This window comes from Salmo salar, chromosome ssa25, assembly GCF_905237065.1.
Source record: "Salmo salar chromosome ssa25, Ssal_v3.1, whole genome shotgun sequence".
Lineage (NCBI taxonomy): Eukaryota > Metazoa > Chordata > Actinopteri > Salmoniformes > Salmonidae > Salmo > Salmo salar.
This window is the reverse complement of record NC_059466.1, coordinates 28,093,583-28,121,495: the sequence shown is the minus strand read 5'-3', so window position 1 is coordinate 28,121,495 and position 27,913 is coordinate 28,093,583. Positions and strand designations below refer to the sequence as shown.

Genomic DNA, 27,913 nt, shown 5'->3' with positions numbered 1-27,913 from the left:
TGCAAAGGCTTCAAAGCAGTGCCTTCGATGAGGGGCGTTAGTGATTGTGTGTGCGTGCCGGCATCATGCTTTACAAGTAGAAATTCAACGTGTCTGCCAGGGGTCTTTGTATGATTGTCAGCTTTTGATATTTTTAACACTGACAAGCCAACCTATGATCAAGGCTAGAGGGGAACACTGCTAACTGAACCAAGGCTGTATGTAGAATAGGTAATTCAATGTTTAAACATGCAACTTTCCCTGAACAGAAAACACATGAGCATCATCAGGTATGCTATAGGTATTTTACATGATACCCAAAGCATTTGTTCACCTTCGTGTTGGTTGTGTTCAATCACTTTCACATAGAAATAAGACATCTCATGCATTTTACATCAATAGTTTTTTATGCTGGCAGCCACTGTCACATGGATGAAGCCATGAGACACACCCCTACCTTTAAAATATGGGAACATCTCCATAATTCATGTGTTGTTCTTGCCTTCCGTCTACCCATATTCGTATCCTGAGCTTGAACAGCTTTATGAAGGACAAATATAGAGTATATTTATATCAGGGTCAGGCAGTCCAGTCTTCAACTGCTAGCTCTGGAAAAATATCATGGTATGTGTGTTTTTTGAAGCAGTAAGTAAACAATAACAGACCTTACATCGTTTTCATTTTCCTTCTCAACATTTAAAGAAACATCCAGCAACAGAGTGGCTGCGGATCCGACTTTTCTGGACCCATCTTCCCGACAGCTAAAAGGTCCCGAAGCTTCTGCGCTCTACTCCGGCAAATGGTGCTTGTTTAACAAAGTTGCATCAAAGCTGAATCAATCAATGTCTGCAAGATTACATAATGACAGTATTCTACATAACAGAACCAAATACAATACAATAGCATAGTCTAATGATACTGCAAGTAAAAAAAAAAACTAATGAGATTTTAGGATGATTGTTCGAATGATCGCATTTCTCTCCCGTAGCCAAAACTCGGAGCATAACACTAGGCCAAATATGTGCTTTGATAGAAACAAAGCAAAAGGTACGCTACCGTTTTAACACCATCTGCTCTAAAATTAATTTACATCATTCAAAAAACTGTGAGCTGCTTCTAAACAACACTGTACAACTCAAGATCTAAATGCATAACGCCATGAAACTGAGATCAACTGGTTGGTGTTCAGATGCTGAATAGACGTTTCACTGGTAAAACAAATAATTATCATTCACGATCGACAGGGAGAAATGTGAAGGGAGGGTCACCACAAAAATGTGTGAGTAAAGTAGAGGTGAAGAAACACTTGCGCAGAATGTGATTCAAATCTTCAGCTCTGGGAAAAGGATCCAGGGGGGCGGTTACGTACTTAAAGCAATGCAAAATATCCTCTCCAGCAATCAAACTCCCATTACCTTGCAACCCACAAGACCTTATTACAGTACAGTGTATACCAACTCAGTCCACCCACACAGCGATAACCCACTGGGTCACAGCCTTTAGCTCCTGATGTGCTGTGGCCCCTGGCTTCAAGGATGCTCAAGGTGAATGTCTCCTTGAAGCGTGTCAAAATCAATGCCAGAGTCCACATGCGCCATACAGAGACCGACGGTGCTGGCAACAGGAGGTAACCCTGCTCTGACACGATCCTGTTTTTAAACTTTTAACATAGTACGTATCCACACAGTGGATTAGGAGATGGAATATGTAATTTATGTAAAAAATGACTTATGTAACTGAAATACATGTACTGTCTGGCATGTAGAAAATGTAAGAATCTAACACTTATGCTAATGTCTCACAGTATAGAACCTAATTTGGCATCACATGAGCCTGGTCTTTATATTTATTTGTGCTTTAGGAATTCCTCTGTTTTTGTTGTCAATTGTTGCCAAACAGCCATACGAGATGCAGACAACTTTCACATTGTAAGTACCGTACAAGTGCAACAAAACTAAAACAAACATTTCTTTTTTCTTACTCCAAGAGAAGCATAAATATTTTACAGAAGATAACAGCGGTCTCGTTATTTACAAGATATAATAAATGTCTTGACAACTCACAATAACTGTTTCTGTGTTCTGAGAGCTAGGGAGTAACAGAGAGAGATAGGAATGGAGAGAGAGAGAGAGAGATACAGAGAGGACTTAATTACAATCTTTTAACAGTTTAGTTCAGGACACTGCGCACACCCATTTGTGTTGTCATATGAAGTGAAAAAGGTTTTTCCCATGACATAGTGGCAGACTACACATTCACTGTAGCAGGCTCTTATAGGGGAGAGTGAGGGGAAGGAAGAGACAAACATGCTGATAACCAATAGTTTCGATAACACACACACAAATAGAACTCTTACTAGTTCAAAACAAGAGTACTAGAAAGCTTTTATCCAGCTATGCATTCAAAATTGCATGGAAATGAAATGAGTGACATAAGAGATCCTCCTAACAGCAATGTACAAGCTCAAGTGTTATCCCCTAGCTTCTGATGAGCTACATTCTGCATAGTGGCCAACTTCCCCATCTCCCATTCTCAGAACCACCCAGTAAAAGCCTCTCCTGTAGTTGCAGATGGAAGAGATTTAAAGGGGGAGAGGACTATGACTGACAGCGACATAACTCTCTCTAGCCCAGTGATCCAGGAGAATGAAGCCTAAGTGGAATCAACTGTACCTTTACAGACAGCACAAATTCTCCCAAAATGTACCGGTAAATAGATAGGTCTATCACCCTCTTAAAGAAAAGAGCAAGGTTGGGGTTTGTACATTATGACTAGAGCTAGGCATTCTGGGAGCTGAAGGAGAGAGGTGGGGGAAGAGGAAGTAACTAGGAATCACTGTCTCTCCTTACGGAAAGAAAGTGAAAACAGAGCGAGTAATAATGGAATAATCTGGAGGAACGCCCCCGTGTCTGATCTGAAAAGCATGTTAATGTGTTGCATTTGAACAGACAATACACACTAGCCATGGCATACATAACAAAACAGAGAGGGAGGAAAGTCGAGATTAGGAGAGCAAAAATTGCTACAGTGGTGTGTATGCACGTGTGTGTATTTTGGAGCCTTGCCACAGAGAGAGAATCAAAACTAACAGAGAAGTTGGTGGGCCGTGTTGTATTGGAGTATTCGCTCAGTAGTGAGAGGCTTCTTTCTTCTTGCTGTTCGAGAGGTTGGGGGTGGGGTGTCGAGGTTCAGGGGGCGTTGCTTAGAGTGGCAGCTGGAAGGAGATGTCCACATGAGCCTCCTGAGCCAACGACACAATCTCAGAAAGCTTTACAACCTGAGAGAGAGTGTGTGAGAGAGAGGATAGTTTAACACAAGCACAGAGCTACTAAACAGTAGCAGGGAACAATACGAGTTGTCTCATTTAAAAACAGACAAAAAAAACTAACAAAGCTAAAAAAGGTTTTGATTGCGAGGGGCTGTAATTGCCATGAGGTGGTCATGCCAAGCTGCCACTGTGCTGGCTAACTGATGCTCATCTCTGGAGTAGATCCCTCCAAAAACAAGGGAGAGAGATGGTGGGAGTCAGTGAGAGCTAAGCCAGACTAGATGTTGAGGGAAAGAGAGGAGGGAGAGGAGAGATAATAAGAAGGGGGCCTCTGCTCTGATTCAATGCCACTGTTGTTAGCTATGACAGAAATCAAAGCCATAAAACTCAGGCAGTGTCACTTCAGCCAGGCAGGATGGCGATGAGCTGCATTTAAACTGTCACTATACCCTGACAGTTCCAATGGGGACACACACTACCCTGTTGGTGCACCTTGTCTCACACACGCCCCATTACGCTGGACCCTCACAAACGGTGCTTGACATTCCTTAGTTTCCACATAGACATAGACCTACTGTACCAAACACACACAACACCCAAGGTGCTTAGAGGGGCCGAAGGGGATAGAGAAAGGGAGAGAGGTGTGTGTCTCACCATTCTAGCGGCCTCGTCGAGATCGTCACAGGCCAGGAGCTTCAGTGGGCTAGCAGCGATCAAAGCTTTGGCATCGTCCACTCTGGATCCTGAAACACAGCAGAGGAGCAGTCTCTCTTTAGCCTCCATCTTTTCCAAAGCTCTTTGGTTCTCTTTTATATAGCTTTTTATCTGCAATTTCATCATTTCAGTCCTTTTATATTGTGGCAGGTATCCTCGCTGGTTTGAATCCCTGAGCCGACTAGGTAAAAAGATCTGTCAATGTGCCCTTGAGCAAGGCACTTAACTAATTGCTCATGTAAGTCGCTGATAGCGTTTGGTATAAATGTGGTCTAGATTACATTTCATATTAGAGTAGGTGATCATTATTGATAAGGACATTTTGCAGAAAGTAGAAAGAGCCTCAATACATGCAAGGCATTGAACATTACATACGGTTCCCCAACTGGTTTCATTTCATCATAATAAATCATATAAAAGACTAAAAACATCAGGAAATCGGCTACAAGTGATTTTCATTTTGGAAATCTGTTCCTAAGTATTCCCTCGCATAATAAAGGAGATGTGATTGTATAAAAAAATGTAAGGAAGGTTAAATACTACATCTGTTAGGGCCTCTTGCGGTCCATTTACAGTCTACAAATTATTTGTAAATATTTTCCGGCCCCCCAATCATCCATTCAAGAAAAATGAAAACAATTCTAGTTGATGATCCCTGGGCTACATGATTGGAATAATAACCTCAAGAAGACATACAGTAAAATAGAAGTCTATGATTTGTTTGTGAAGGCAATCATTTTAGTCCAATTACATTTAGTTTAACTGAGTGACTAAGTTGTGTGTGTATTTATAATCTATTTTAGTACATTTGGAATAAAGCTGGGAGCTACAGGGTCCCACAGCACAGTTTGTGTGTGTGGAAGTAGTAGAAGAGTCAAATCCTGACAGGCAGCTTGCTCTTTGACCTTTAAAAGGCCACACTCCATTGTTGCCCTGGTGTCACCCCTTCCTTCTCTCCCGCCCCACTGTGCGTTTGTGCCACTGGGTGACAGTGCCAAAATGTCAGTGCGGTAGCCGATGACTCCATGAGGGAGGTCAGTCTCACCTTGTAACCGTACCACAATGGGGATCTTCAGGTCCAAGTCTGTAACAGCCATGATGATGCCCTGAGCAATGATGTCACACCTCATGATGCCACCGAAGATGTTCACCAGGATGGCCTGCACCTGAGGACCACAAAAAGACATGTTGACCATGAAAATATGACTGAAGATATTGACGATAGAAACAAGACAAAACCAAGCAATCACAAAGCATGATCACAAATCCATGTGTCCCGAGCCCGTGTCCCACACCAACACACTGACTGCCTACGCAACTCCCTTGGACCTCCGTGTAGTCTTGCTTTGTATGATTTTGTTTTGGCTCTCTCATTTGCCTAGTTGACACAAACTACCTTTTCATCAAGGTCTATGTATGTAAGGACCATTAACAACCAAAACCTAAAAATCCTATAGCATCAACAGAATCATAAGCACCAACATTACCCACAAATCTACCACCAGAGAGCTTTTAACCATCTATCAAACCTCACACCTCAGGCTACGTAAACTAGCATGTGTACGCCCATAGGTGTTCCCTTAAGTCATCCTCCATTTAAAACCTCCCAGATAAATGTATGTAAACTCAGTTTTTACAATTCCTGCCATTTAATCCTAGTAAAAATTCCCTGTCTAACGTCAGTTAGGATCACCACTTTATTTTAAGAATGTGAAATGTCAGAATAATAGTAGACACTGATTTATTTCAGCTTTATTTTTTTCATCACATTCCCAGTGGGTCAGAAGTTTACGTACACTCAATTCGTATTTGGTAGCATTGCCTTTAAATTGTTTAACGTGGGTCAAATGTTTGGGTAGCCTTCCACAAGCTTCCCACAATAAGTTGGGTGAATTTTGGCCCATTCCTCCTGACAGAGCTGGTGTAACTGAGTCAGGTTTGTAGGCCTCCTTGCTCGCACACGCTTTTTCAGTTCTGCCCACAAATGTTCTATAGGATTGAGGTCAGGGCTTTGTGATGGCCACTCCAATACCTTGACTTTGTTGTCCTTAAGCCATTTTGCCACAACTTTGGAAGTATGCTTGGGGCCATTGTCCATTTGGAAGATGCATTTGTGACCAAGCTTTAACTTCCTGACTGACGTCTTGAGATGTTGCTTCAATATATCCACATACTTTTCCCTCCTCATGATGCCATCTATTTTGTGAAGTGCACAAGTCCCTCCTGCAGCAAAGCACCCCCACAACATGATGCTGCCACCCCTGTGCTTCACGGTTGGGATGATGTTCTTCGGCTTGCAATCCTCCCCCTTTTTCCTCCAAACATAACGATGGTCATTATGGCCAAACAGTTACATTTTGGTTTCATCAGACCAGAGGACATTTCTTCAAAAAGTACGATCTTTGTCCAGTAGCAAACCGTAGTCTGGCTTTTTTATGGCGGTTTTGGAGCAGTGGCTTCTTCCTTGCTGATCGGCCTTTCAGGTTATGTCGATATAGGACTCGTTTGACTGTGGATATAGATACTTTTATACCTGTTTCCTCCAGCATCTTCACAAAGTCCTTTGCTGTTGTTCTGGGATTGATTTGCACTTTTTGCACCAAAGTACGTTCATCTCTAGGAGACAGAACGCGTCTCCTTCCTGAGTGGTATGACGGCTGCGTGGTCCCATGGTGTTTATACTTGCGTACTATCATTTGTACAGATGAACGTGGTACTTTCAGGCGTCTGGAAATTGCTCCCAAGGATGAACCATACTTGTGGAGGTCTACAATTTTTTTCTGAGGTCTTGGCTGATTTCTTTGTCAAGCAAAGAGGCACTGACTTTGAAGGTAGGCCTTAAAATGCATCCACAGGTACACCTCCAATTGACTCAAATGATGTAAATTAGCCAATCAGAAGCTTCTAAAGCTATGACATAATTTTCTGGAATTTTCCAAGCTGTTTAAAAGGCCCAGTCAACTTAATGTATTTAAACTTCTGACCCACTGGAATTGTGATACAGTGAATTCTAAGTGAAATAATCTGTGTGTAAACAATTGTTGGAAAAATTACTTGTGTCATGCACAAAGTAGATATCCTAACCGACTTGACAAAACTATAGTTTGTTAACAAGAAATTTGTGGAGTGGTTGAAAAACGACTCCAACCTAAGTGTATGTAAACTTCCGACTTCAACTGTATAACCATGACCTTCCTGAAGGTCCAAACATCAGGAATTCTTAATTAATCCCTACCACTACCCCATCAAAACATCATTAGTATAAGTTGCAGGCTGCTCATGACCCAGATACCCAGCCATCCCGTTCCAGTTGGGGTCAGGGGTTAGAGGTCAGGGTGAAGGCCTGTGGAATACATGACATGTCTGTGCCTGCTTGTGCCATAGTGATACGTGAATACCTACTACTGAGAAATGCTAGTTACAGTGACAAGAGTCCCCCACTCTCAGTCCTTACCTTCCTGTCGGAGGTGATAAGTTTGAAGGCCTCCATCACCTGGTGGGCTGTAGCTCCGCCCCCCACGTCCAGGAAGTTGGCAGGCGTGCCACCATGCAGCTTGATGATGTCCATGGTGGCCATGGCAAGACCAGCCCCGTTTACTGCACACACACACACAGTGTATAGAATGAATACACGAATAACAAAAGATTTCTATCACTACTGTTACTACAGTGAACCAAAGTTAGGTGTGTGGTGCAGTGAACCAGTGGTGGGTGTGTTGTGGCACTCACCCAGACAGCCGATGGATCCGTCCAGGCCGATGTAGTTGAGGTCAGCCTTGGCTGCCTGTCGGTCCCTGGCATCCTCCTGGGTCCAGTCCTGCATGTCAAACACCTTCTTCTGGCGATACGCTGCGTTGGAGTCAAAGTTGATCTTGGCGTCCATGCACATCACTGTCAGAGGAACACAAGAGAAAGAGGCTGAGTCAAAGATGGCTGACATCATCATTGGACGACAAAACCAATGACCCTGTAACTTAATTACGACACAGCCAGAGGCAGATATCCATTTATACTTTGAGGGAACTTTTTGTTATGCCTGGTCCAAGGTGACATAGCTTTACTGTGTAACATTTGTTGGCTGTACTGTACATGTCAAGGATGAATCTGGGTTCAGTGGGTTGAGGTATAGATAAGATAGACAGACCACTACATGGCCATACAGTACATGATCGTCAAACATCTCATTCCAAAATCATGGGCATTAATATGGAGTTGGTCCCCCCTTTTCTGCAATAACAGCTTCCTCTCTTCTGGGAAGGCTTTCCAATAGATGTTGGAACATTGCTACGGAGAATTGTTTCAATTCAGCCACAAGACCATTAGTAAAGTCGGACACTGATGATTAGGCCTGGCTCGCAGTCGGCGTTCCAATTCATCCTAAAGGCGTTCAATGGGGTTGAGGTCAAGGCTCTGTGCTGGCCAGTCAAGTTCTTCCACACCGATCTCAACAAACCATTTCTATATGGATGTCACTTAGTGCACGGGTGCATTGTCATGCTGAAACAGGAAAGGGCCTTCCCCAAACTGTTGCCACAAAGTTGGAAGCACAGAATCGTCTAGAATGGCATTGTATGCTGTAGCGTTAAGATTTCCCTTCACTGGAACTAAGGGGCCTAGCCCGATCCAGCCCCAGACCATAATTCCTCCTCCACCAAACTTTACAGTTGACACTATGCATTCGGGCAGGTACTGTCATGCGCCAAACCCAGATTTGTCTGTTGGACTGCCAGTTGGTGAAGCGTGATCCATCACTCCAGGGAACGCGTTTCCACTGCTCCAGAGTCCAATGGCGGCTAGCTTTACACCACTCCAGCCGACGGTTGTTATTGCGCATGGTGATCTTAGGCTTGTGTGCGGCTGCTCGGCCATGGAAACCTATTTCATGAAGCTCCCGATGAAAAGTTATTGTGCTGACATTGCTTCCAGAGGCAGTTTGGAACTCGGTAGTGAGTGTCCCGCTCTGTGAGTTTGTGTGGCCTACCACTTTGCGGCAGAGCCGTTGTTGCTCCTAGACGTTTCCACTTCACAATAACAGCACTTACAGTTGACCAGGGCAGGGCAGAAATTTTACAAACCGATTTGTTGGAAAGGTGGCATCCTATGATGGTGCCACGTTGAAAGTCACTGAGCTCTTCAATACGGGCCATTCTACTGCAAATGTTTGTCTATGGCATATCTGTGTGCTTGATTTTATACACCTGTCAGCAATGGGTGTGGCTGAAATAGCCGAAACCACTAATTTTAAGTGGTGTACACATATACTATATCACCAAAAGTATGGTTTGCTGACGTAGTAGCATCAAAGGGCCATCATTGGCAATTCCTGATGTCAATCAACTCTTCTTGTATGTATGGGGTTGGTCAATTCAGTCCATAACCACAAAGTACTTAGAAGTACATATAAGCACTTGAAAGTTTTTCACATTTCAAAGCTAAAATAGTGCCTCTTACTTGACCCTCATCAGCCACCATACTCTCATATATGGCTATGGTGATGACAGTTGGTTGTGCAATAAGATCCTCTCATTCCTTCAGTACTATTGGATTTAGCTGCCTAATTGGCCCATCACTTAAAAGTACTGTGATTCACACTATGATTGTTCACTGGGAGTGCATTAGTGAGCATGATTGACAGTGAGTCATAGATCGATGGGAGAAGCCTCCAACCAAGATTTTAACACTGACTGGCAACGCTCTCACCCAGCACTTAACACTTGCGTGACGAACAACATCACTGGGAACGAAAAGCAAGCATGTGTGTGTACCCTGGCCAGAGGCGTCCTCCACCATGGGGTTGATCTCCAGCATGGAGGCATCGTACTTCATGAAGACGTTGTACAGCTTGATTATGTTAGCAGCTGCGTCGTCAATCAGAGCAGCAGGGAAGCCCATCTTCGTGGCAATCTGGAGAAAGAGAAAGCGGAGAGAGAAAATGTGAGACTGAAAAAAATATATACTTTGGCAACACTAAGCAATGTATTCCCAGCTTGTAAAACACTTTGAATTCAATTGAAGGAGAGAGGACGTGAGCGAGAGGAGGAAGAAAATACAATAAGAGGTAGAGTGAATGTGAGAGACAGGAGGTGTCAGTTCATGGAAACACCGCAGGCACATGTGACATGTAGTAAGTGAGATGGCATGTTGAATGAGCATCACAGACTGTATCAAAGTCAGCGTGAGGGGATAACTAACATGATTCTGAGGCCTTTTGAGGCTTCTGGGGCCCTTCTCTTGAGAGAGAAACTCGAGACAGACCAAATATTAATATACAGTAAATGTTGCCACAAGTCATTTGTTTAAACGTGCTCCAAAATAGCTACAAATCAAGAGTTTGACATATGCTTTGTCTTGTCTGACTAGGTATTTTTACAACCCGATCCCAACTGTACCGAAACAGCCTGTTCCATCTTGATTCCATCCATGATGTCGATTGGCTCCTTCACAATGGCGTCGGGATTCTCCGCTGCCACATCCTCAATGTTCACACCCCCCTGAGAGCTGCCAATCAACACGGGGCCCTGTTCAGAGGGAGGGTCCGATAGATTATTAGTACCAATAATTTTACACCGTCATGGAGTGGCAATCAAACTGAAACGGAGCAAATTAATGGAACATAATTCTCACAGCAATATCACAAATTGAACAAAAGATTGAATTGATCCATCGGTCATCAAGTTCTCAATGTACAAATTACCTTAACTAACCTGTATCCCGCACATTGACTCGGTACCAGTACCCCCTGTATATAGCCTCGTTATTGTTATTTTAGTGTGTTACTTTTTATTATTTTTTTTACTTTAGTTTATTTGGTAAATATTTTCTTAACTCTTCTTGAACTGCACTGTTGGTTAAGGGTTTGTAAGTAAACATTTCACAGTAAGGTCTACACTTGTAGTTGGCGCATGTGACAAATAAAGTTTGATTTGGAATAACAACTGGTTTCTCTAACCTCTTGAGTGAAAAGACTAACTGCATACAGCTTACAGCGGGACAACCAAGTCCCACGGAGCTCAAGCATTTCCAACATGTCCATACCCATGTCCTTTACCACTACACCATCTAGTGGTAACATCACCAACAACATTCTTAAATCAAGATTCCCACAACTGACCGATCTGTCAAATCTGACGGTGTCACCTGTTGTCACCTGAGAGGCGTGGAGGGGCGGAGAATGGCCTCACCTGGAAGGATCTCTCCATGGTGATGGCGAAGTAGTACTCCCTACGGGGGTACCTGCGCTCACAGATGAACACCTGGTTACAGATACGGCCCTGCTCGCCTGTCTGCTTGGTGTACAGCTTACGGCCAATCATCTGAGAGGAGATGTCCCGGGCCTCCTCTGGCCTGTAAGAGAGGTGAAGAAGAATTGACATTGCCATGGTCAGACAGAGTAGAAATGTGGGTGCAGTTTGAATGGAGATGTCTCTGACACTCACGAGTAAACAATCTTCACTCCTCCCTTCAGCCCTCCCTCGAATGTGCCTTTGCCTCGGCCTCCAGCCAACACCTGGGCCTTCACCACCAGATCCTTGGTGCCTGAGACACACAGAGAGAGAAAGAGAGACAGTAACTGTTACAGATATGCCCAACATTCCACTTATTCACAGAGATAATGTGTGTAACAAACTACACAAAACATTGTCAAACACTGTCTAACAACCATTTTAGCAGAAGCATGCACTCATAAGCCCCTAAATGACTAGACTGTTGCTGTCAAGTTAATCTGTATCCAACCCCAAACAAATTGTGTTAGCAATGAGTACTTAGTGAATCATTTAGCCCTACTCATTAGAACAGTTTGTGGTCATACGCACATCCTTAACATAGGTGCTGGGCTAATAAAGAATACTAGTAAAGAACAACAAGGCACACTGTTTATGCTCCCAATTCACTGCTTTGTTGACAATGTTTCGATCCGAAATGGATATTCGCTAGGTCAAACAGACTTGTGCTCACATCCCAAAATATACATGTCACTATTCACCACTAAACACACTGGGTGTGGAAACATTTAACATCAATAGTCAATCATAATTAATCACAGAGTTACATATGGTCACAAAGGATTATATACAGTTGAAGTCGGAAGTTTACATACACCTTAGCCAAATACATTTAAAGTCCGTCTTTCAAAATACCTGACATTTAATCCTAGTAAAAATTCCCTGTCTAACGTCAGTTAGGATCACCACTTTATTTTAAGAATGTGAAATGTCAGAATAATAGAGAGAATGATTTATTTCAGCTTTTATTTCTTTCATCACATTCCCAGTGGGTCAGAAGTTTACATACACTCAATTAGTATTTGGTAGCATTGCCTTTAAATTGTTTAACTTGGGTGAAACGTTTCTGGTAGCCTTCCACAAGCTTCCCACAATAAGTTGGGTGAATATTGGCCCATTCCTCCTGACAGCTGGTGTAACTGAGTCGGGTTTGTAGGCCTCCTTGCTCGCACGCGCTTTAGCAGTTCTGACCATACATTTTCTATAGGATTGGAGGTCAGGGCTTTGTGATGGCCACTCCAATACCTTGACTTTGTTGTCCTTAAGCCATTTTTGCCACAACTTTGGAAGTATGCTTGGGGTCATTGTCCATTTGGAAGACCCATTTGCGACCAAGCTTTAACTTCCTGACTGATGTCTTGAGATGTTGCTTCAATATATCCACATAATTTTCCTTCTCATGATGCCATCTATTTTGTGAAGTGCACCAGTCCCTCCTGCAGCAAAGCACCCCCACAACATGACGCTGTCACCCCCGTGCTTCACGGTTGTAATGGTGTTCTTCGGCTTGCAAGCCTCCCCCTTTTTCCTCCAAACATAACGATGGTCATTATGGCCAAACAGTTACATTTTTGTTTCATCAGACCAGAGGACATTTCTCCAAAAAGTACGATCTTTGTCCCCATGTGCAGTTGCAAACCGTAGTCTGTCTTTTTTTTATGGCGGATTTGGAGCAGTGGCTTCTTCCTTGCTGAGCGGCCTTTCAGGTTATGTCGATATAGGACTCGTTTTACTGTGGATATAGATACTTTTGTACCTGTTTCCTCCAGCATCTTCACAAGGTCCTTTGCTGTTGTTCTGGGATTGATTTGCATTTTATGCACCTAAGTACATTTACATCAAGGAGACAGAACGCATCTCCTTCCTGAGCGGTATGACGGCTGCATGGTCCCATGGTGTTTATACTTGAGTACTATTGTTTGTACAGATGAAGGTGGTACCTTCAAGCATTTGGAAATTGCTCCCAAGGATGAACCAGACTTGTGGAGGTCTACAATTTTTTCTGAGGTCTTGGTTGATTTATTTTGATTTTCCCATGATGTCAAGCAAAGAAGCACTGAGTCTGAAGGTTGGCCTTGAAATACATCCACAGGTACACCTCCAATTGACTCAAATTATGTCAATTAGCCTATCAGAAGCTTTTAAAGCCATGACATTTTATGTAATTTTCCAAGCTGTTTAAAGGCACAGTCAACTTAGTGTATGTAAACTTCTGACCCACTGAAATTCTGATACAGTGAATTATAAGTGAAATAATCTGTCTGTAAACAACTGGTGGAAAAATTACTTGTGTCATGCACAAAGATGATGTCCTAACCGACTATAGTTTGTTAACAAGAAATGTGTGGAGTGGTTGAAAAACGAGTTTTAATGACTCCAACCTAAGTGTACGTAAACCTCCGACTTCAACTGTACTTCATGGTGCGAATTACGGGGGCGCAAAGGGGGGGGCTCAGCTCCCCTGAAATTATGCTAATATAACCATTCTACTATTTGTTTAAAATGCATGTTAAATATGTTTTACAGTGGTAAATATGAAAATCTCCCAATGAAACAAACACCCCCAGCTCTCTGTCATGGTTTAAACCATTTATTCTGTGGCGGTGCTGTCCATTCAGTAATGGGGGCAGCCGGTAGCCTAGTGGTTAGAGCGTTGGACTAGTAACCGAAACGTTGCAAGATCGAATCCCCGAGCTGAAAAGGTAAAAATCTGTCGTTCTGCCCCTGCACAAGGCAGTTAACCCACTGTTCCTAGGCCATCAATGAAAATAAGAATTTGTTCTTAACTGACTTGCCTTGTTAAATAAAAGGTAAAATAAAAAAAATTGAATTTTGGCCTCAGCTCCTTGATGCATAGATTTTCCTTTGAAGGCATACTTCCTCATTTTCAGAATTGATAAAAATAGCCTTTATTCCAATGCATTCGATTTATCCGTTGATGTATCATTATTTGCTTTTGTCAGTCAGCTGTTTAGAGCGCTCATTGCTTTGTTTTTCAGGTCTATGCATTCTCCGTGACCAGAAGTAGTAGCATTTATTTAGCGTCATTATTTTCTATCAATATTTGTTTTCTTTCCTGGATCAGCTGATGATGATTGACGATGTCACTAGAGAACTAGTCTACAGCTAGACACCATTGCACATCCAATTCATGCGCCAAGTTTACATTAATGAAAGTAGGCCTATAGTTAACTCTTTGGGTTAGAAGCATTCGATTTTGCAAAAGACATAGGCCTACATTATTTGGGATTTAAGTGCCCATGAGAACGGTTTTCACAGCGAAACATCATTACATTTTACGTAGGCATAGTTTCATTTACAGTGCATTTTCAGAGATCTTCAAGATCCATAATTCGTACAGGGTTTAAGTTCAATGATGTAATTTAATTGTAATTTTCATTAAAATGCTTAATAATGACAAACACTCATAAATGTCATTAATGTAAGGAAAGAAAGGTAGTGTTTTATGTCACACAATCTGTGAAGACCAAGCATTAACTCATGAATTATGGACAACTCTAGGGTGTAAAATGTGCTTTGATTCAACTCATGTATTATATTGAATGTAGGATACCTATTCTGAGTGTGTTCATGTATTTAAAATTGCCTTGGCTGAGAGGATAGGCTACCGGCAGTGGTGTAGGCCTACTGTAAGGTAAACGGCATTTACCCGCCTTAAAAAAAAATATGCACTTGAAAGCATAGGGAGCATGGCCTTTTACACTGCGACCAGCAATCGGAGTTCACCCACATATTTATTTTAACACATAAATGTCTACCGGTAGGCCTATTTGAAGTTCATGGTAATACACATTGTAGAGTAGTTTAGTAAGTTCACCTTGTGTATTGGAACATTGCTGTGGGGACTTGCTTCCATTCAGCCACAACAGCATTAGTGAGGTCAGATACTGATGTTGGGCGATTGGGCCTGGCTCACAGTCGGCGTTCCAATTCATCCCAAAGGTGTTCGATGGGGTTGAGGTCAGGGCTCTGTGCAGGCCAGTGAAGTTCGTCCACACCAATCGACAAACCCTTTCTATATGGACCTCGCTTTGTGCATTGTCATGCTGAAACAGGAAAGGGCATTCCCCAAACTGTTGCCACAAAATTGGGAGCACAGAATCATCTAGAATGTCATTGTATGCTGTAGCATTAAGATTTCCCTTCACTGGAACTAAGGGGCCTAGCCCGATCCAGCCCCAGACCATTATTCCTCCTCCACCAAACTTTACAGTTGACACTATGCATTTGGGGAGGTAGCATTCTCCTGTCATATGCCAAACCCAGATTTGTCCATCAGACTGCAAGATGGCGAAGCGTGATTCATCACTCCAGAGAACGTGTTTCCACTGCTCCAGAGTCCAATGGAGCAGTGGAAACTGAAAAACGCATAAAATCGTATGTCCTCGGTTGCAACACTCACTACCAAGTTCCAAACTGTCTCTGGAAGCAACGTCAGCACAAGAACTGTTCGTCGGGAGCTTCATGAAATGGGTTTCTATGGCCGAGCAGCCGCACACAAGCCTAAGATCACCATGCACAATGCCAAGTGTCGGCTGGAGTGGTGTAAAGCTCACTTCCATTGGACTCTTGAGCAGTGGAAACGTGTTCTCTGGTGCTTCACCATCTGGCAGTCTGTAATGGGAATTTGAATGTTGGTGCTTTTCTTGTAACTCATTTCTGTGTCCTATTTATGTGCTGTTCTATAAACCAATCTCTGTGTTCATGCAAGTGGCTGACTACAAATCCTCACTTATCAATAGCTGCAATTTGGCAGTACGCCGAGACGTTGTTTTAAGAACTAACGAAAGTTATCAGTTTCAAGGTCTCAGCTTAGAGAGGAGAAACCTTGTGAGGTGTTGGTCTGTCACATGTTATGAAAGAGTATTGGTCGGTCACATGAATGAAACAAAACGGTAATGATTCATGAATTATGCTAAATCATGCAAAAATAACTTGTCTGTGTATAGCTGTATATAAGACAACTGCTGAGTCTGCCCAGGCAGAGCTTCTGATTTACATGTGTACTATGGTGCATTGAGTTGGTTGGAACCTCTCCAGCACGCTGACAAACAATGATTCATTTAAAATTGACTTTGAGTGTCTCTGTGTAAGAATTTTTCCACAACAAGTCCAACAGAGTAATCTGGGTTTGGCGGATGCCAGGAGAATGCTTACTGCACCAATGCATGGGACCAACTGAAACGTTGGGTGGAGGAGGAATAATGGTCTGGGGCTGTTTTTCATGGTTTGGGCTAGGCCCCTTAGCTCCAGTCACGGGAAATCTTAACGCTACAGCATACAATGACATTCTATATGATTCTGTGCTCCCAACTTTGTGGCAACAGTTTGGGGAAGGCCCTTTCCTGTTTCAGCATGACAATGCCCCCGTGCACAAAGCGAGGTCCATACAGAAATGGTCTGTTGAGATCAGTGTGGAAGAACTTGACTGGCCTGCACAGAGCCCTGACCTCAACCCCATTGAACACCTTTGGCATGAATTGGAACGCCGACTGTGAGCCAGGCCTATCGCCCAACTTCATTGCCCGACCTCACTAATGATGTTGGGTGAATGGATGCAAGTCGCCGCAGCAATGTTCCAACATCTAGTGGAAAGCCTTCTCAGAATAGCAAAGGCTATTATAGCAGCAATGGGAGGACCAACTCCATATTAATGCCCATGATTTTGGAATGAGATGTTCAATGAGCAGTTGTCCACATACTTTTGGTCATGTAGTATACCTCTGATTATGATTAAGCAGTGGTGTAAAATACTTTAAAGTGCTACTTAGGTAGTTTTTGGGGGCATCTGTACTTTACTATTAATATTTTTGACAACTGTTACTTTTACTTCACTACAATCCTAAAGAAAATATTGTGCTTTTTACTCTATACATTTTCCCTGACACCCAAAAGTACTCGTTACATTTTGAATGCTTAGCAGGACAGAAAATGGTCCAATTCACACACTTATCAAGAGAACATCCCTGGTCATCCGTACTGCCTCTGATCTGGCAGACTCACTAAACACAAATGCTTTGTTTGTAAATTATGTCTGAGTGTTGGAGTGTACCCCTGGCTATCCATAAACTTAAAAAAAATGTATTGTGCCTACTGGTCTGCTTAATATTAGTAATTAGAAATTATTCATACTTTAACTTTTGATACTTAAATACATTTTTGTCATTACATTTACTTTTGATACTTAAGTATATTTAAAACCAAATACTTTGACTTTTTCTCAAGTAGTAATTTACTGGGTGACTTTCACTTTAGCTTGAGTCATTTTCTATTATCATCTTTACTTTAAATGAAGTATGACAATTGGGTACTTTTTCCACCACTGTGATTGACTATGCGCAAAAGTGAATTGAAGTTAAAAAAAATCCACCACCACCATGCGTAATGTGCATAATGGTCATGTGAGGTGAAATGTGTATATTTTAGGATGTGAGCACTCAGTGAACCATCCCTAGATATCGTTAGCAGTCATAGGTCGTAAGCTAAAAAATACAGAAAAACATAAGTTGGGGACAGCCCTAAACTGCTGTCTTTTAGAGCTGTGACGATACCAGTACAGCAATATTTTTTTCCAGGAAAAAAATGAAAACACGAAGCAGACCAAACTCTTTGGTCCTTTAAAAACCTGCAGTACGTAAAATATTGTGTGCTACAGCTTTTGAAAATAAATGTGACCGTGGATGACAGACAACATTAGGGCTGTTTTCCTAAAGTCAAATCCACTTTTTGTTTTGTTTCCATGCCACGACACTAACGAGTATTGCGATCCTGGTATCGTCCCGGCCCTACTGTCTTTTGAACTCTTATGAGGTATTATGAACTTCCAGCCATTCTATCGGAGCTCTCAGTATGGCACTACGATGATACTGGGGCATCCCTAGATTACAGTATACATCCCACTCTCAGACCATACCTGACTCAGTCAAACATCAAAGAAGATTAGTTAGTTAATACATAGACTCACTACTACCTGGTCTGACATAATATAAGCCTACTGTCAATTCAAAGTGTTTATCCCCAATTTACTCTACTGCAATTTATTTGCCCACATCCTATTAGGCTATGGATTACCAATCTCCTTGGCAACAGAGTAGGCCTCATCGGGTGAGCTGGCCACCTTGCCCTCGGGCACACAGACACCAGCCTCTTTGAGCAGACCAATGCTCATGTACTCATGCAGGGAGAGGTTCCTCTGCTGCTGCTGCAGGTGGGGGGACTGCTGCTGAGGCCCAAGCAGGCCAGAGGAACCACCCAGCACCTTGAGAGAGGGAGTGAGAAGGGGATAGAGGAGAGAGAAAGTGATGTAGGGAGAGAGTACATTAACACTAGTGAAGCAGTGAAATTACAGTACCTACTCATGTCAGGGGGAGTACATCGTCTGTGCAAGGACACTGAATGAGAATTGTTACATCCATACAAAAGAGGGCACACACAGATACACACAACACAAATGTGGAGTAACGTGTGTGTCAATAGTGGAAGTTTGCGGATATGAAAGAGGAATTCATCAAACATGTCATTTGGGCGTCAATTGAATCGACACCAAAAACGTTTCTCGAATGTATAAAGGCCCACTAACTCTTAGAAATCGGACAGTTAGCTAGCTGCCTATTGTAGCTAACCTATTTAGCTAAATCTCAGATGCCGACAGTCTCGATGTCGCATAGCCTCCATTCATCCCGTTCTGACGTCGGCGCTTTGGTGTTGGAGGTCACTGTGTTTAGAACTATGTGAGCGGAAAATCTCTTGTTAGCAAACGCAAATCCCTGTACCCCCAAAATGACTTGTCTTTTAATACATTTAGTCGTTTTATAAATACATTCATTTTGCCATCGCTAGCAAGTGAAAGTAACTAGCTGGATAGTAAGATAAACATGAGCAATGTCTAGGTAGCTAGCATAGCCAGTTTCCTAGCAGCCTCAATGGCGATGAGCTAATGTCAAATATGACCCTGTCTCTTTTTGGGGAATTTTGGACGTCGAAGATGGTGCAGCAAAAACATTATCACAGCTACAGGCAGACGGATTTCGTCCCCTTTTTTCCAACGCACACTTACCTTGGATGCAGTGGTAAGTATCGATCTTGCCCCAGAATTTCTCAGGCTAGCCGAAAATCGGCCACAAATCAGGGACGCCGCCATGTTTCCTTCCCTGAAGCGAACGATAAATTGGGCGCATGCGTAGTAAACCAAGTGCCCCTTACACAGGCTTGGTGCACATTCCATGGTCTTTACAATTTGAAGACATGGCTATAAATAAATACATATGGTCAAGTCAACTCAACATTGCGCATTCTTAAAACTATACAATGTCCTGTCAAATGGTATCAAGGATATCAGCACCACACAAAGTATTTACTCAAAAGTTATATTTATTTACAAGCCTGAAAAAAAACTACAATATATACAGCCTTATTTACACATGGAGCAACAAGCCATCAGTCAATTAATATGCCGTTTTTCAATATAAAGAATATAAGGTGTGCTTGATGAATCTTGCCTGAAATAAGCAGTTTTTACTTTTGAAAAAAAAAAAGTTAACTCAGGTAAGTGCACCTACAATTTCAAAATCCACTCCTGGTGACATGTTTTCAGCAATAGCAGCGATAAGGAGCACTTGGGTTCGAATCAGCAACAACATTCTTTTTTTTCCTTCTTTTTTTAATGAAATACTGTTATATTCCTTCCTACACAAAGGTACATGTACTTTTCAACACTATTCCCCATTGCCAGTCTAAAAAAACAGCAAAGAAACAAAAAGGGGAACCTGATAGACAACAAAAGGAATATGTCTGTTATCAGTCACGTAGTACCAGACATTACCCTGGGGTGTATTCCTTAGTCGGATTCTATTGCACAACATTTTGTCTGTTCCAAAACATTTTGCAACGGAAACCGTTTACTCTAGGAACCAAACGAAACGGGGCGGGACCTACCCAAATTTGTCAATAGAAACATTTGTTTTCATTGCAAACTGTGTTCCATTACCGAATCTGACTAATGAATACACCCCTGAACTGATGCAGTGGACTTTACAGAGAGCTGGTGATATTACATTGGGGATCACAGATAGTGTTGTACAAATGTCTCATCAACAAGCCGGGAATAGAGAGGGTCAGAGAAAAACAAGACCGTGAGATGAGTATCTCTCAATATTCTCTGGATTCTATGTAGTTGTTTGCTATATCGGATAGCTAACCCTGTATCAACTGATGCTTATCGTAAATGTTATGGGTGTGATGGATAGCTGGCTCTACGAGGTACTGGGTGTGTCCAATTCCCAAATCAGAGTCAGATATACACACACAGATGGGCAGACAGAGACAGACACACACTTAGTCCGAGTCGCTGCTGCTGCTAGATGAGTCTGTAGACATGGCCTCCACGTCGTCCTCGTTCTCTTTGTTGTGGCCGGGGGGCTCCAGCCCAAAGTCGTTGCCATGGTGAGGGGGGAGCATGCCCACTGAGACATCTGATGGTTGCCAGGGGTACTGGGGGGTGAGCACATCTGATGAAGGGAGGGAAGAAAGAGTAATTAAACAGTGATAGGGTTAGTATTACAGTATATTTCACAGAAACATATCAAAACACAGATCCTAGGAGAAGACAAAAACAGTTGATTCCATTTGTCGAAAGGTGAAACCACACAAACCGAAAGCATACCTGGCAATCTCCCAGCTGCCAGTGCATCTCCAGGGAGGTGTCCATTCACGCCATTGGTTGGCAGGTTGCTCATGTGACCCAACAATCCACTGCGCATCTCCAGGTCAGTGGGGTAAGGTCTACGCGGATCACCTGTTATAAGGAATATGCCATGAAGTTGATTGAAGAGTAATTACAGTAGTATTGTGAATGCAAGTGACGGCTATGATAGTGACTGAGGTTCAAATATTCCCCATCAGTACTGAGAGGAATTTCCATTCTGGAGAGAAGGAACATGCAAGGGAAGAAGGATCTGGCGGGGGTGGGGGTTGAAAAATAGAGGGCATCGAAGACAGCATAACAGAAGCTCAAATGGGCAGAAACAGGACATACCTGGTACCCAGTTGAGAGGGGCACAGACTGCATTGCTGGCACTGATCCTGTGGGCATATTTGATGATCTCTTCTGAGGAGATGCTCCCTGAAAGACAACAGTACTTTTAGTTTCATGTATTATCTTTGGTAGTATTTATCATAAAGTTCTCCGGCTATTCAGATGAATGCTGTGAAAATCAGGCTCACCTTTTTTGGCCTTATCAATAGATTTCAGTTTCTCCTTTGCTTGGTATACAGCAGTCGCCTAGAAGAGAGGTTTGGGTAAAAAGGTTAGGTTGAATCAAAGTCAGAAACAAAGTGCTGTTTTGTTCAAATTGCCTGTTAATAAAATGTGACCCATTTTATAGTCTCTTTAGGATTTCTCATTTGTCCTCAGCTCTGCTGTACTCACCAGTATATGTTCAGCCTCCTTCAGCTGTTTCTGGAGCTGCTGGATGTCGCTGTCTCTCTTCTCCACCTCCTTCTCAAGGACCTGCATCTCCTGGTGCACCTTGCCCTGCTCATGGGCCACCCTCATCAGCTCCTGGAACTCTTTGTCTCTCTGTACCAGCAGCTCCAGGATCTACCCACAGCAAAACACATCCATTCAGACTTCTGACATCTATTGCATGCACATTGCAATGTATAGACTACTATTGAGACAGAGTTGTATGGAGAAAAGGCCGAATCAAACCTATTTCACAATACATGTAAATAAGAACTACATTTTAGTGGTATAGTGTACAATTAATTCTGTGAATATTGTAGATATTGCTACATTTAAAAAAAAAAAAGGTATAGACGGGTTAGTTGGGGCAGAAGTCTGTGTGCTGTTGTGATTCTGGATGGCCAGATGGCTACTTCTTATCATTGTTGCTAGCTATGTGGGGAATCATAAGTGGCTTGTTTCAGCTAGTTTCATCTTGTTCTTGATACCATGTCTTGTTTTGACTGATGTCACATCTATGTCAATATGGCTAAAATTCACCAGCTAACCAACAACTGTATCAGAGACAACAAGTGCTTATTGTGCAAATGTATTTGTTTTCAATAAACATTGGAGACGAAATATAGTTTACATGTTGTCAACAATCTTAGCCAACCTTGTCTTTTTTTCTAAACAACCAACCTGTCAATATAGCGAACGCATTGTACAGTTTTCTGTTGAATCAGATGCCTGTTACTAGCCCTTGATCCTGACTCTCAGTTCCATTACATTACACATAGAGGTATGACGGCATCTTCTGTACGGGGGAGTTTAAGACCCCCAACGCTCGGTCTGAACATTAACACGCATCGCTTGCGATACGGTTTTGAAAGCATAAGGACCCTATGTTTCATATCAGCGAGGAATACATTTTTTCACTCCAAAAATTTTAGGGGGTTCGCACCGGCTGAAAGTTGACTGCATTCAATTTGGAACTGGGCTGCCTCCTGGCATGAGCCAGGTGCTCCGTTCAAAGCCAAGGGCAACGTCGGCTTAAAACAAAAGTGACGTAATTAAGCACGTGTAGTACAAAGTAAGATTGTGTTTTCACATGCAAAAGTGATTGCTTTTGATAAAAATGCTTTAATCTGCAATCCCAATGAAAACTAATTAGAAAATAAACATTTATTTTATGGAACAGATATGACAGAGCGGTGCAGATTACTGTTCAATTTGACAAGGGGGCGCCCCCCCTCCCAAATGTACACTACATGGCTAAAAGTACATGGACACATTCCATCGAACATCCCATTACAAAATCATGGGCATTAACATGGAGTTGGTCCCCCCCTTTGCTGCTATAACAGCCTCCACTCTTCTGGGAAGGCTTTCCATTAAATGTTGGAACATTGCTGCGGGGATTTGCTTCCATTCAGCCAAAAGAGCATTAGCGAGGTCTGACTCTGTTGGACGATTAGGCCTGGCTCGCAGTCGGCGTTCCAATTCATCCCAAAGGCATTCAATGGGGTTGAGGTCAGGGCTCTGTGCAGGCCAGTCAAGTTCTTCCACACTGATCTCAACAGACCATTTCTGTATGGACCTCGCTTTGTGCACGGGGGCAATGTCATGCTTAAACAGGAATGGGCCTTCCCCAAACTGTTGCCACAAAGTTGGAATCACATAATTGTCTAGAATGTCATTGTATGCTGTAGCGTTAAGATTTCCCTTCACTGGAACTAAGGGGCCCAGCCCGAACCATAAAAAACAGCCCCAGACCATTATTCCTCTTCCAAATTTTACAGTTGGCACTGTGCATTGGGGCAGGTAGCGTTCTCCTGGCATCCGCCAAACCCAGATTTGTCCGTCAGACTGCCAGATGGTGAAGCGTGATTCATCACTCCAGAGAAAGCGTTTCCACTGCTCAAGAGTCCAATAGCGGCGAGCTTTACACCTGTCGTGTCTTTGGGCATCATTAACTTGAAGACATGTTTATCAAATAACTCTAATTATTATTACGCGATTAACTGATTAATCGTGTAACTGTAATTAACTAGGTCGGGGCCCCAAGGAAAATATTCAGATTACACAGTTATAATTTTCCTAATATAACTGTCAGATATTATAACATTATATATTATAAGATCTGATCTATTATCTTCTTGTTTTAATGATGTGTTATTACCTCGCATCCAGTCTCATTCCAAACGTCGTAAATTGTTGTTATCTGCACGAACCCAGTCTTCACTAAGTCATCCATACATCAATTGTCTTAAAATCATTTATTTACTAAACTAAGTAATTCACAGAAAGCATACAAAACAGTAGGTATCGTTACAAAGCAATGGTAGAGGAATGTGCCCTAAACCGACATGTTAAACAACGGGTGATAAAGGGCAGCTGAGGAGGCACAACAGAGTTGATAAATATTAACAATTGATATGCTAATCCTTTGCACATGAACACTCACTCATTCAGAAACAATTGCAATCAATCAATATATATATATAAATATATATATATATATATATAAATAAATAATGGATGTTTCGTCGGTCTTCGCGTTCAATGATACCGAATTTCTAGCTGCAGACTAGTAATTAATATCAAAGACTTGTTATTATTCTGTCGGTATCGATAGTCTAAAAGTTTAACCACGTGGTATGGTTAAAGTTCAGTAGAGGGATGCATGGTCAAACCTATTGGCCAACTCGTAATGGAGTGGAGGCCTGGTCTAAAGAAAGAAATTCTGTGGGGGGGGGGTTATACTGAACATAGAAAAGGCTGTCACATGACGCCTTGTCCTGTCTGTGTCCCTGGGGGCGTGCCAATGACTGAGTTAAGCTTTGTACAGAAATAAAATTCTCTCACATTAACATCAGTACATAGCATCTCAACATATTCCAAATAGCTTTAATCTTATTAAATCATTTTATACAACCATTAGATGTAAGTCTCATCGCTGAGGCTAGTATATAAATCTTAGTATGGTAATATGGCCATATTGTCTCTCATGAGTTGTCATAAAATTGTACCAAGCGGACCAGTTCGTAGCTGGATTCTTCACCGATCTTTTATACCTTCTCCAGAACATAAATGTCGTTCGGTTCTCCAATCCTGTGAGGTGGAAGAATCCTTTGTTCTCTATACGAAACCCACTCTGTCTCAAAACTGTGGCCTGTAAGGCAGGACATTCCCTTTGGAATTTACGTCCGCCTTCACACAGCCTTGCGTCAGAAGTATAGAGGTCGGGGGATGGTGCATAGAAAACCCAGAGGGCAACGTCATAACACCAGCAAAGGCTTGGCATTGAGCATCTTAGGCTTGTGTGCGGCTGCTCAGCCATGGAAATTCATTTCATGAAGCTCCCGACAAACAGTTCTTGTGGTGACGTTGCGTCCAGAGGCAGTTTGGAACTCGCTAGTGAGTGTTGCAACCGAGGACAGACGATTTTACACGCTAAAGCACTCCCGTTCTGTGAGCTTGTGTGGCCTACCACTTCGCGGCTGAGCCGTTGTTGCTCATAGACGTTTCCACTTCACAATAAGAGCACTTACAGTTGACCAGGGCAGCTCTAGCAGGGCAGAAATTTGACAGACTGACTTGTTGGAAAGGTGGCATCCTATGACTTTGCCACGTTGAAAGTCACTGAGCTCTTCAGTAAGGCCATTCTACTTCCAATGTTTGTCTATGGAGATTGCATGGCTGTGTGCTCGATTGTATACACCCGTCAGCAACGGGTGTGGCTGAAATAGCTGAATCTACTAATTTGAAGGGGTGTCCACATGCACTACATGTCAAAAAGTATTTGAGAGACAACAAGTACCCATTGTGCAAATGTATTTATGTTTTCAATAAACATTGGAGACTAAATATAGTTTACATGTTGTCAATCTAAGCCAAATTCGTCTGTTATGCCCCGTAGTTGCACACGTGTCGGTTTTGTTGCTAAACAACCAACTTGTCTATATATTTAACACGTTATGCAGTTTTATGTTAAATCAGATGCCTGTTACTAGCCCTTGAAGTGACCGGGCATTGCCCAGTGTACCCCGGGCCAGATTAATCAAACCCCCCTCAGTGTTAGTGCTTTTTTACAGAAAACAGACAGAGTGGACAATCTGTGCTAATTAAACATCTGCGTCTACGAACGTGTGTAAACCGGAAGACAGACGCAGCAAACGTGTTGTTACTGAAAAATACTGTTGGCTGCAACTGTGATAAAACCGGTTAAAACAGTGTACAGTAAGTGTGTATTTTGCATTTGTGAAATAGTTCTTACGTGATAGGAAAGTAAAGGGATTTATGTTTCTAGAACCGTACCACAATTGATTCACGTTTAGATTATTTGGCTGTTTTGGTTTCCAAAGCCAATTTGCCTTTAAACAGAATATCTAAGGTCCTACGGAGTAACGTTAAGCTCCTTTAGTCCATTATTGGGTTAGCCTGTTACCTGAGTGTCCTCGCCTCCTTGAGGGAGTTTTTGGCTCCTTGACAGTGCAAGCATCTCTATCAATTCCCTGAAATATGAGTAATATTGGGTTTAGTTTCCATGCATGATAATGGAGAGAAAACAGAACATCTCAGTTTGAAAGACAATACTTGACAGAGAAAATTACCAGATAATAAATTACCGCCAATTAGTTACTTGAACATTGCGTTTGCAAAAATGAGTTAATATAGTCCTCCTGACCATCCATTCGGACCTGGTCTCAGAGCATTTCGTATTATTCTGTATGTATCTCAGATATGGTTACATAAAACAGATGGTTACTTAAGGTAAAAATGAAAGGTGGGGGATTGTCGGGCGTAATACGCAAACGTCTAGCAACCGAAATGAGAGTTTGAATCTCATCACAGGCAACTTTAGCCTTTTAGCACCTTTTCAACTTCATTCTACTTTAATTACTTTGCAACTACTTAGCATGTTTACTAACCCTTCCCCTAACCCAACTAGCATTAGCCACCTAGCTAGAATTTGTAACATATCTGTTTTGCAAATTCCGAACATATTGTACGTTTCTCAAATTCGTAAAATATTGTACATTTTGCTAATTTGTAATGTACATTTTGCAAATTCATAACATAATACGAATTGTAGTTTGTAACATACCAAACGAAATGGGTGATGGACATCCACATATTAATACATAACATAAGAAACGTAACATATACTATATGGAGTGTTTCGGATTTACTTACAGAATAATACATACTCTGAGACCAGGTTGTCCATTCAATAAGTCCAACCCATTTATAAATGCCTACGTTTCTGCATTTTATAAATGCCTACGTTTCTGGGACCGGTTTCCCACAAGCATCATAAGGCTAAATTAATCTTAATCTTAGAATCCTAAAATGAATTTAGTTTTTAAATTATTTTGGGAAACCGGACCCTGGTTCTGAGTGTACAACCACAGATAGAACAATGAGACAGATATTTCACTGGATGTATAAATTTGAAGCATCCGCTTGGCGTTTCCCCTTACCTCCAAATATGGTAGTGAGAGGAAGCCCAATGGCGGGCAGTGGGAGAAGATGGAACGAGATGGATTTTGGCCGAAATCGATTAATCATTTGATCGAAATACAGTTTTCTGTTCCAAAACTAGAATCTGTTATAAACAGAGTGGACTGAGGTTTGTAGACTTTACCCTTTGCAAAAGTTGTTTAAAATCTAGTTGTTTAAGACTTATTGCACACGCGCAATTCACAGTAGGCGTTCCTTAACGGAAATATGCAGATGACGCTAGAACGCGCCAATAGGATCTCACTAACTCGTACTTGCTCTGCACCCCTCCTTACCTATTATGCCCACTATGGCTCATTTGATCCCATTGGAAACGACATGCTGTGCTCGATCTTGGTTTAGTTATAAAAATCTTTGGTACCACTCAGGTCGCTAACAATACACTCAGAACAAGAAACGTAGGCAAAGGCATTTTTGAATTAGCGACAAACTAGATCATTTGAATGGCTGTTAAGATAACAACTATTAAAGGGTGAGAAAATAATAATTTCGTACCTGGATAACACCTCTAAATCGTCCAGTACCAACAATAACCGCTCTTTTGTAGATTTGTCAGCCACCGCCATGGTTGTTGCCACGCCACTGCGCAGGACAGGAAATTGAGCTAATATTTTGTTGTCTGCAAAGAAAGCTTGCTAGCGACGGTTCTCGCCCTCTGTTGGTCATTCAATCAAAAAGAGA

The 27,913-nt window shown here is 42.2% G+C and overlaps 2 protein-coding genes across 2 annotated transcripts; both read right to left on the bottom strand.

Annotated features, from left to right (window-relative positions):
* Nucleotides 1-1,811: 1,811 nt before the first annotated feature.
* LOC106586493 (succinate-CoA ligase ADP-forming subunit beta) lies at nucleotides 1,812-19,472 on the bottom strand. Its single transcript, XM_014173860.2, has 11 exons — nucleotides 19,322-19,472; nucleotides 18,337-18,523; nucleotides 11,398-11,497; nucleotides 11,143-11,305; nucleotides 10,351-10,479; nucleotides 9,727-9,865; nucleotides 7,691-7,852; nucleotides 7,416-7,558; nucleotides 5,007-5,127; nucleotides 3,902-3,990; nucleotides 1,812-3,256 (listed from the first exon to the last, which is right to left on the bottom strand). Exons 1-11 carry the CDS (start codon nucleotides 19,403-19,405, stop codon nucleotides 3,182-3,184), a joined length of 1,392 nt encoding a protein of 463 aa, XP_014029335.1. The 5' UTR covers nucleotides 19,406-19,472; the 3' UTR covers nucleotides 1,812-3,181.
* A 145-nt stretch (nucleotides 19,473-19,617) lies between these two features.
* LOC106586491 (mediator of RNA polymerase II transcription subunit 4) lies at nucleotides 19,618-27,912 on the bottom strand. The gene is made up of 7 exons (XM_014173859.2): nucleotides 27,728-27,912; nucleotides 26,157-26,223; nucleotides 21,692-21,862; nucleotides 21,487-21,544; nucleotides 21,299-21,385; nucleotides 20,927-21,058; nucleotides 19,618-20,771 (listed from the first exon to the last, which is right to left on the bottom strand). The coding sequence occupies exons 1-7, from the start codon at nucleotides 27,796-27,798 to the stop codon at nucleotides 20,599-20,601; spliced, it is 759 nt and encodes a 252-aa protein (XP_014029334.1). The 5' UTR covers nucleotides 27,799-27,912; the 3' UTR covers nucleotides 19,618-20,598.
* Nucleotide 27,913: the final 1 nt, after the last annotated feature.

What these genes read in the sequence shown, in the direction of transcription:
- LOC106586493 (XM_014173860.2), bottom strand. Translation starts at nt 19,405, where the DNA reads ATGGCGGCGTCCCTGATTTGTGGCCGATTTTCGGCTAGCCTGAGAAAT. An exon ending in TACTTACCACTGCATCCAAG is followed by an intron (nt 18,524 to 19,321) that starts GTAAGTGTGCGT and finishes CCCTCTCTCAAG; the next exon opens with GTGCTGGGTGGTTCCTCTGG. An exon ending in GGAGGACGCCTCTGGCCAGG is followed by an intron (nt 7,853 to 9,726) that starts GTACACACACAT and finishes TTCCTCTGACAG; the next exon opens with TGATGTGCATGGACGCCAAG.
- LOC106586491 (XM_014173859.2), bottom strand. Translation starts at nt 27,798, where the DNA reads ATGGCGGTGGCTGACAAATCTACAAAAGAGCGGTTATTGTTGGTACTG. An exon ending in GATTTAGAGGTGTTATCCAG is followed by an intron (nt 26,224 to 27,727) that starts GTACGAAATTAT and finishes CTCATATTTCAG; the next exon opens with GGAATTGATAGAGATGCTTG. An exon ending in AAGGAGGCGAGGACACTCAG is followed by an intron (nt 21,863 to 26,156) that starts GTAACAGGCTAA and finishes TGCTGTGGGTAG; the next exon opens with ATCCTGGAGCTGCTGGTACA.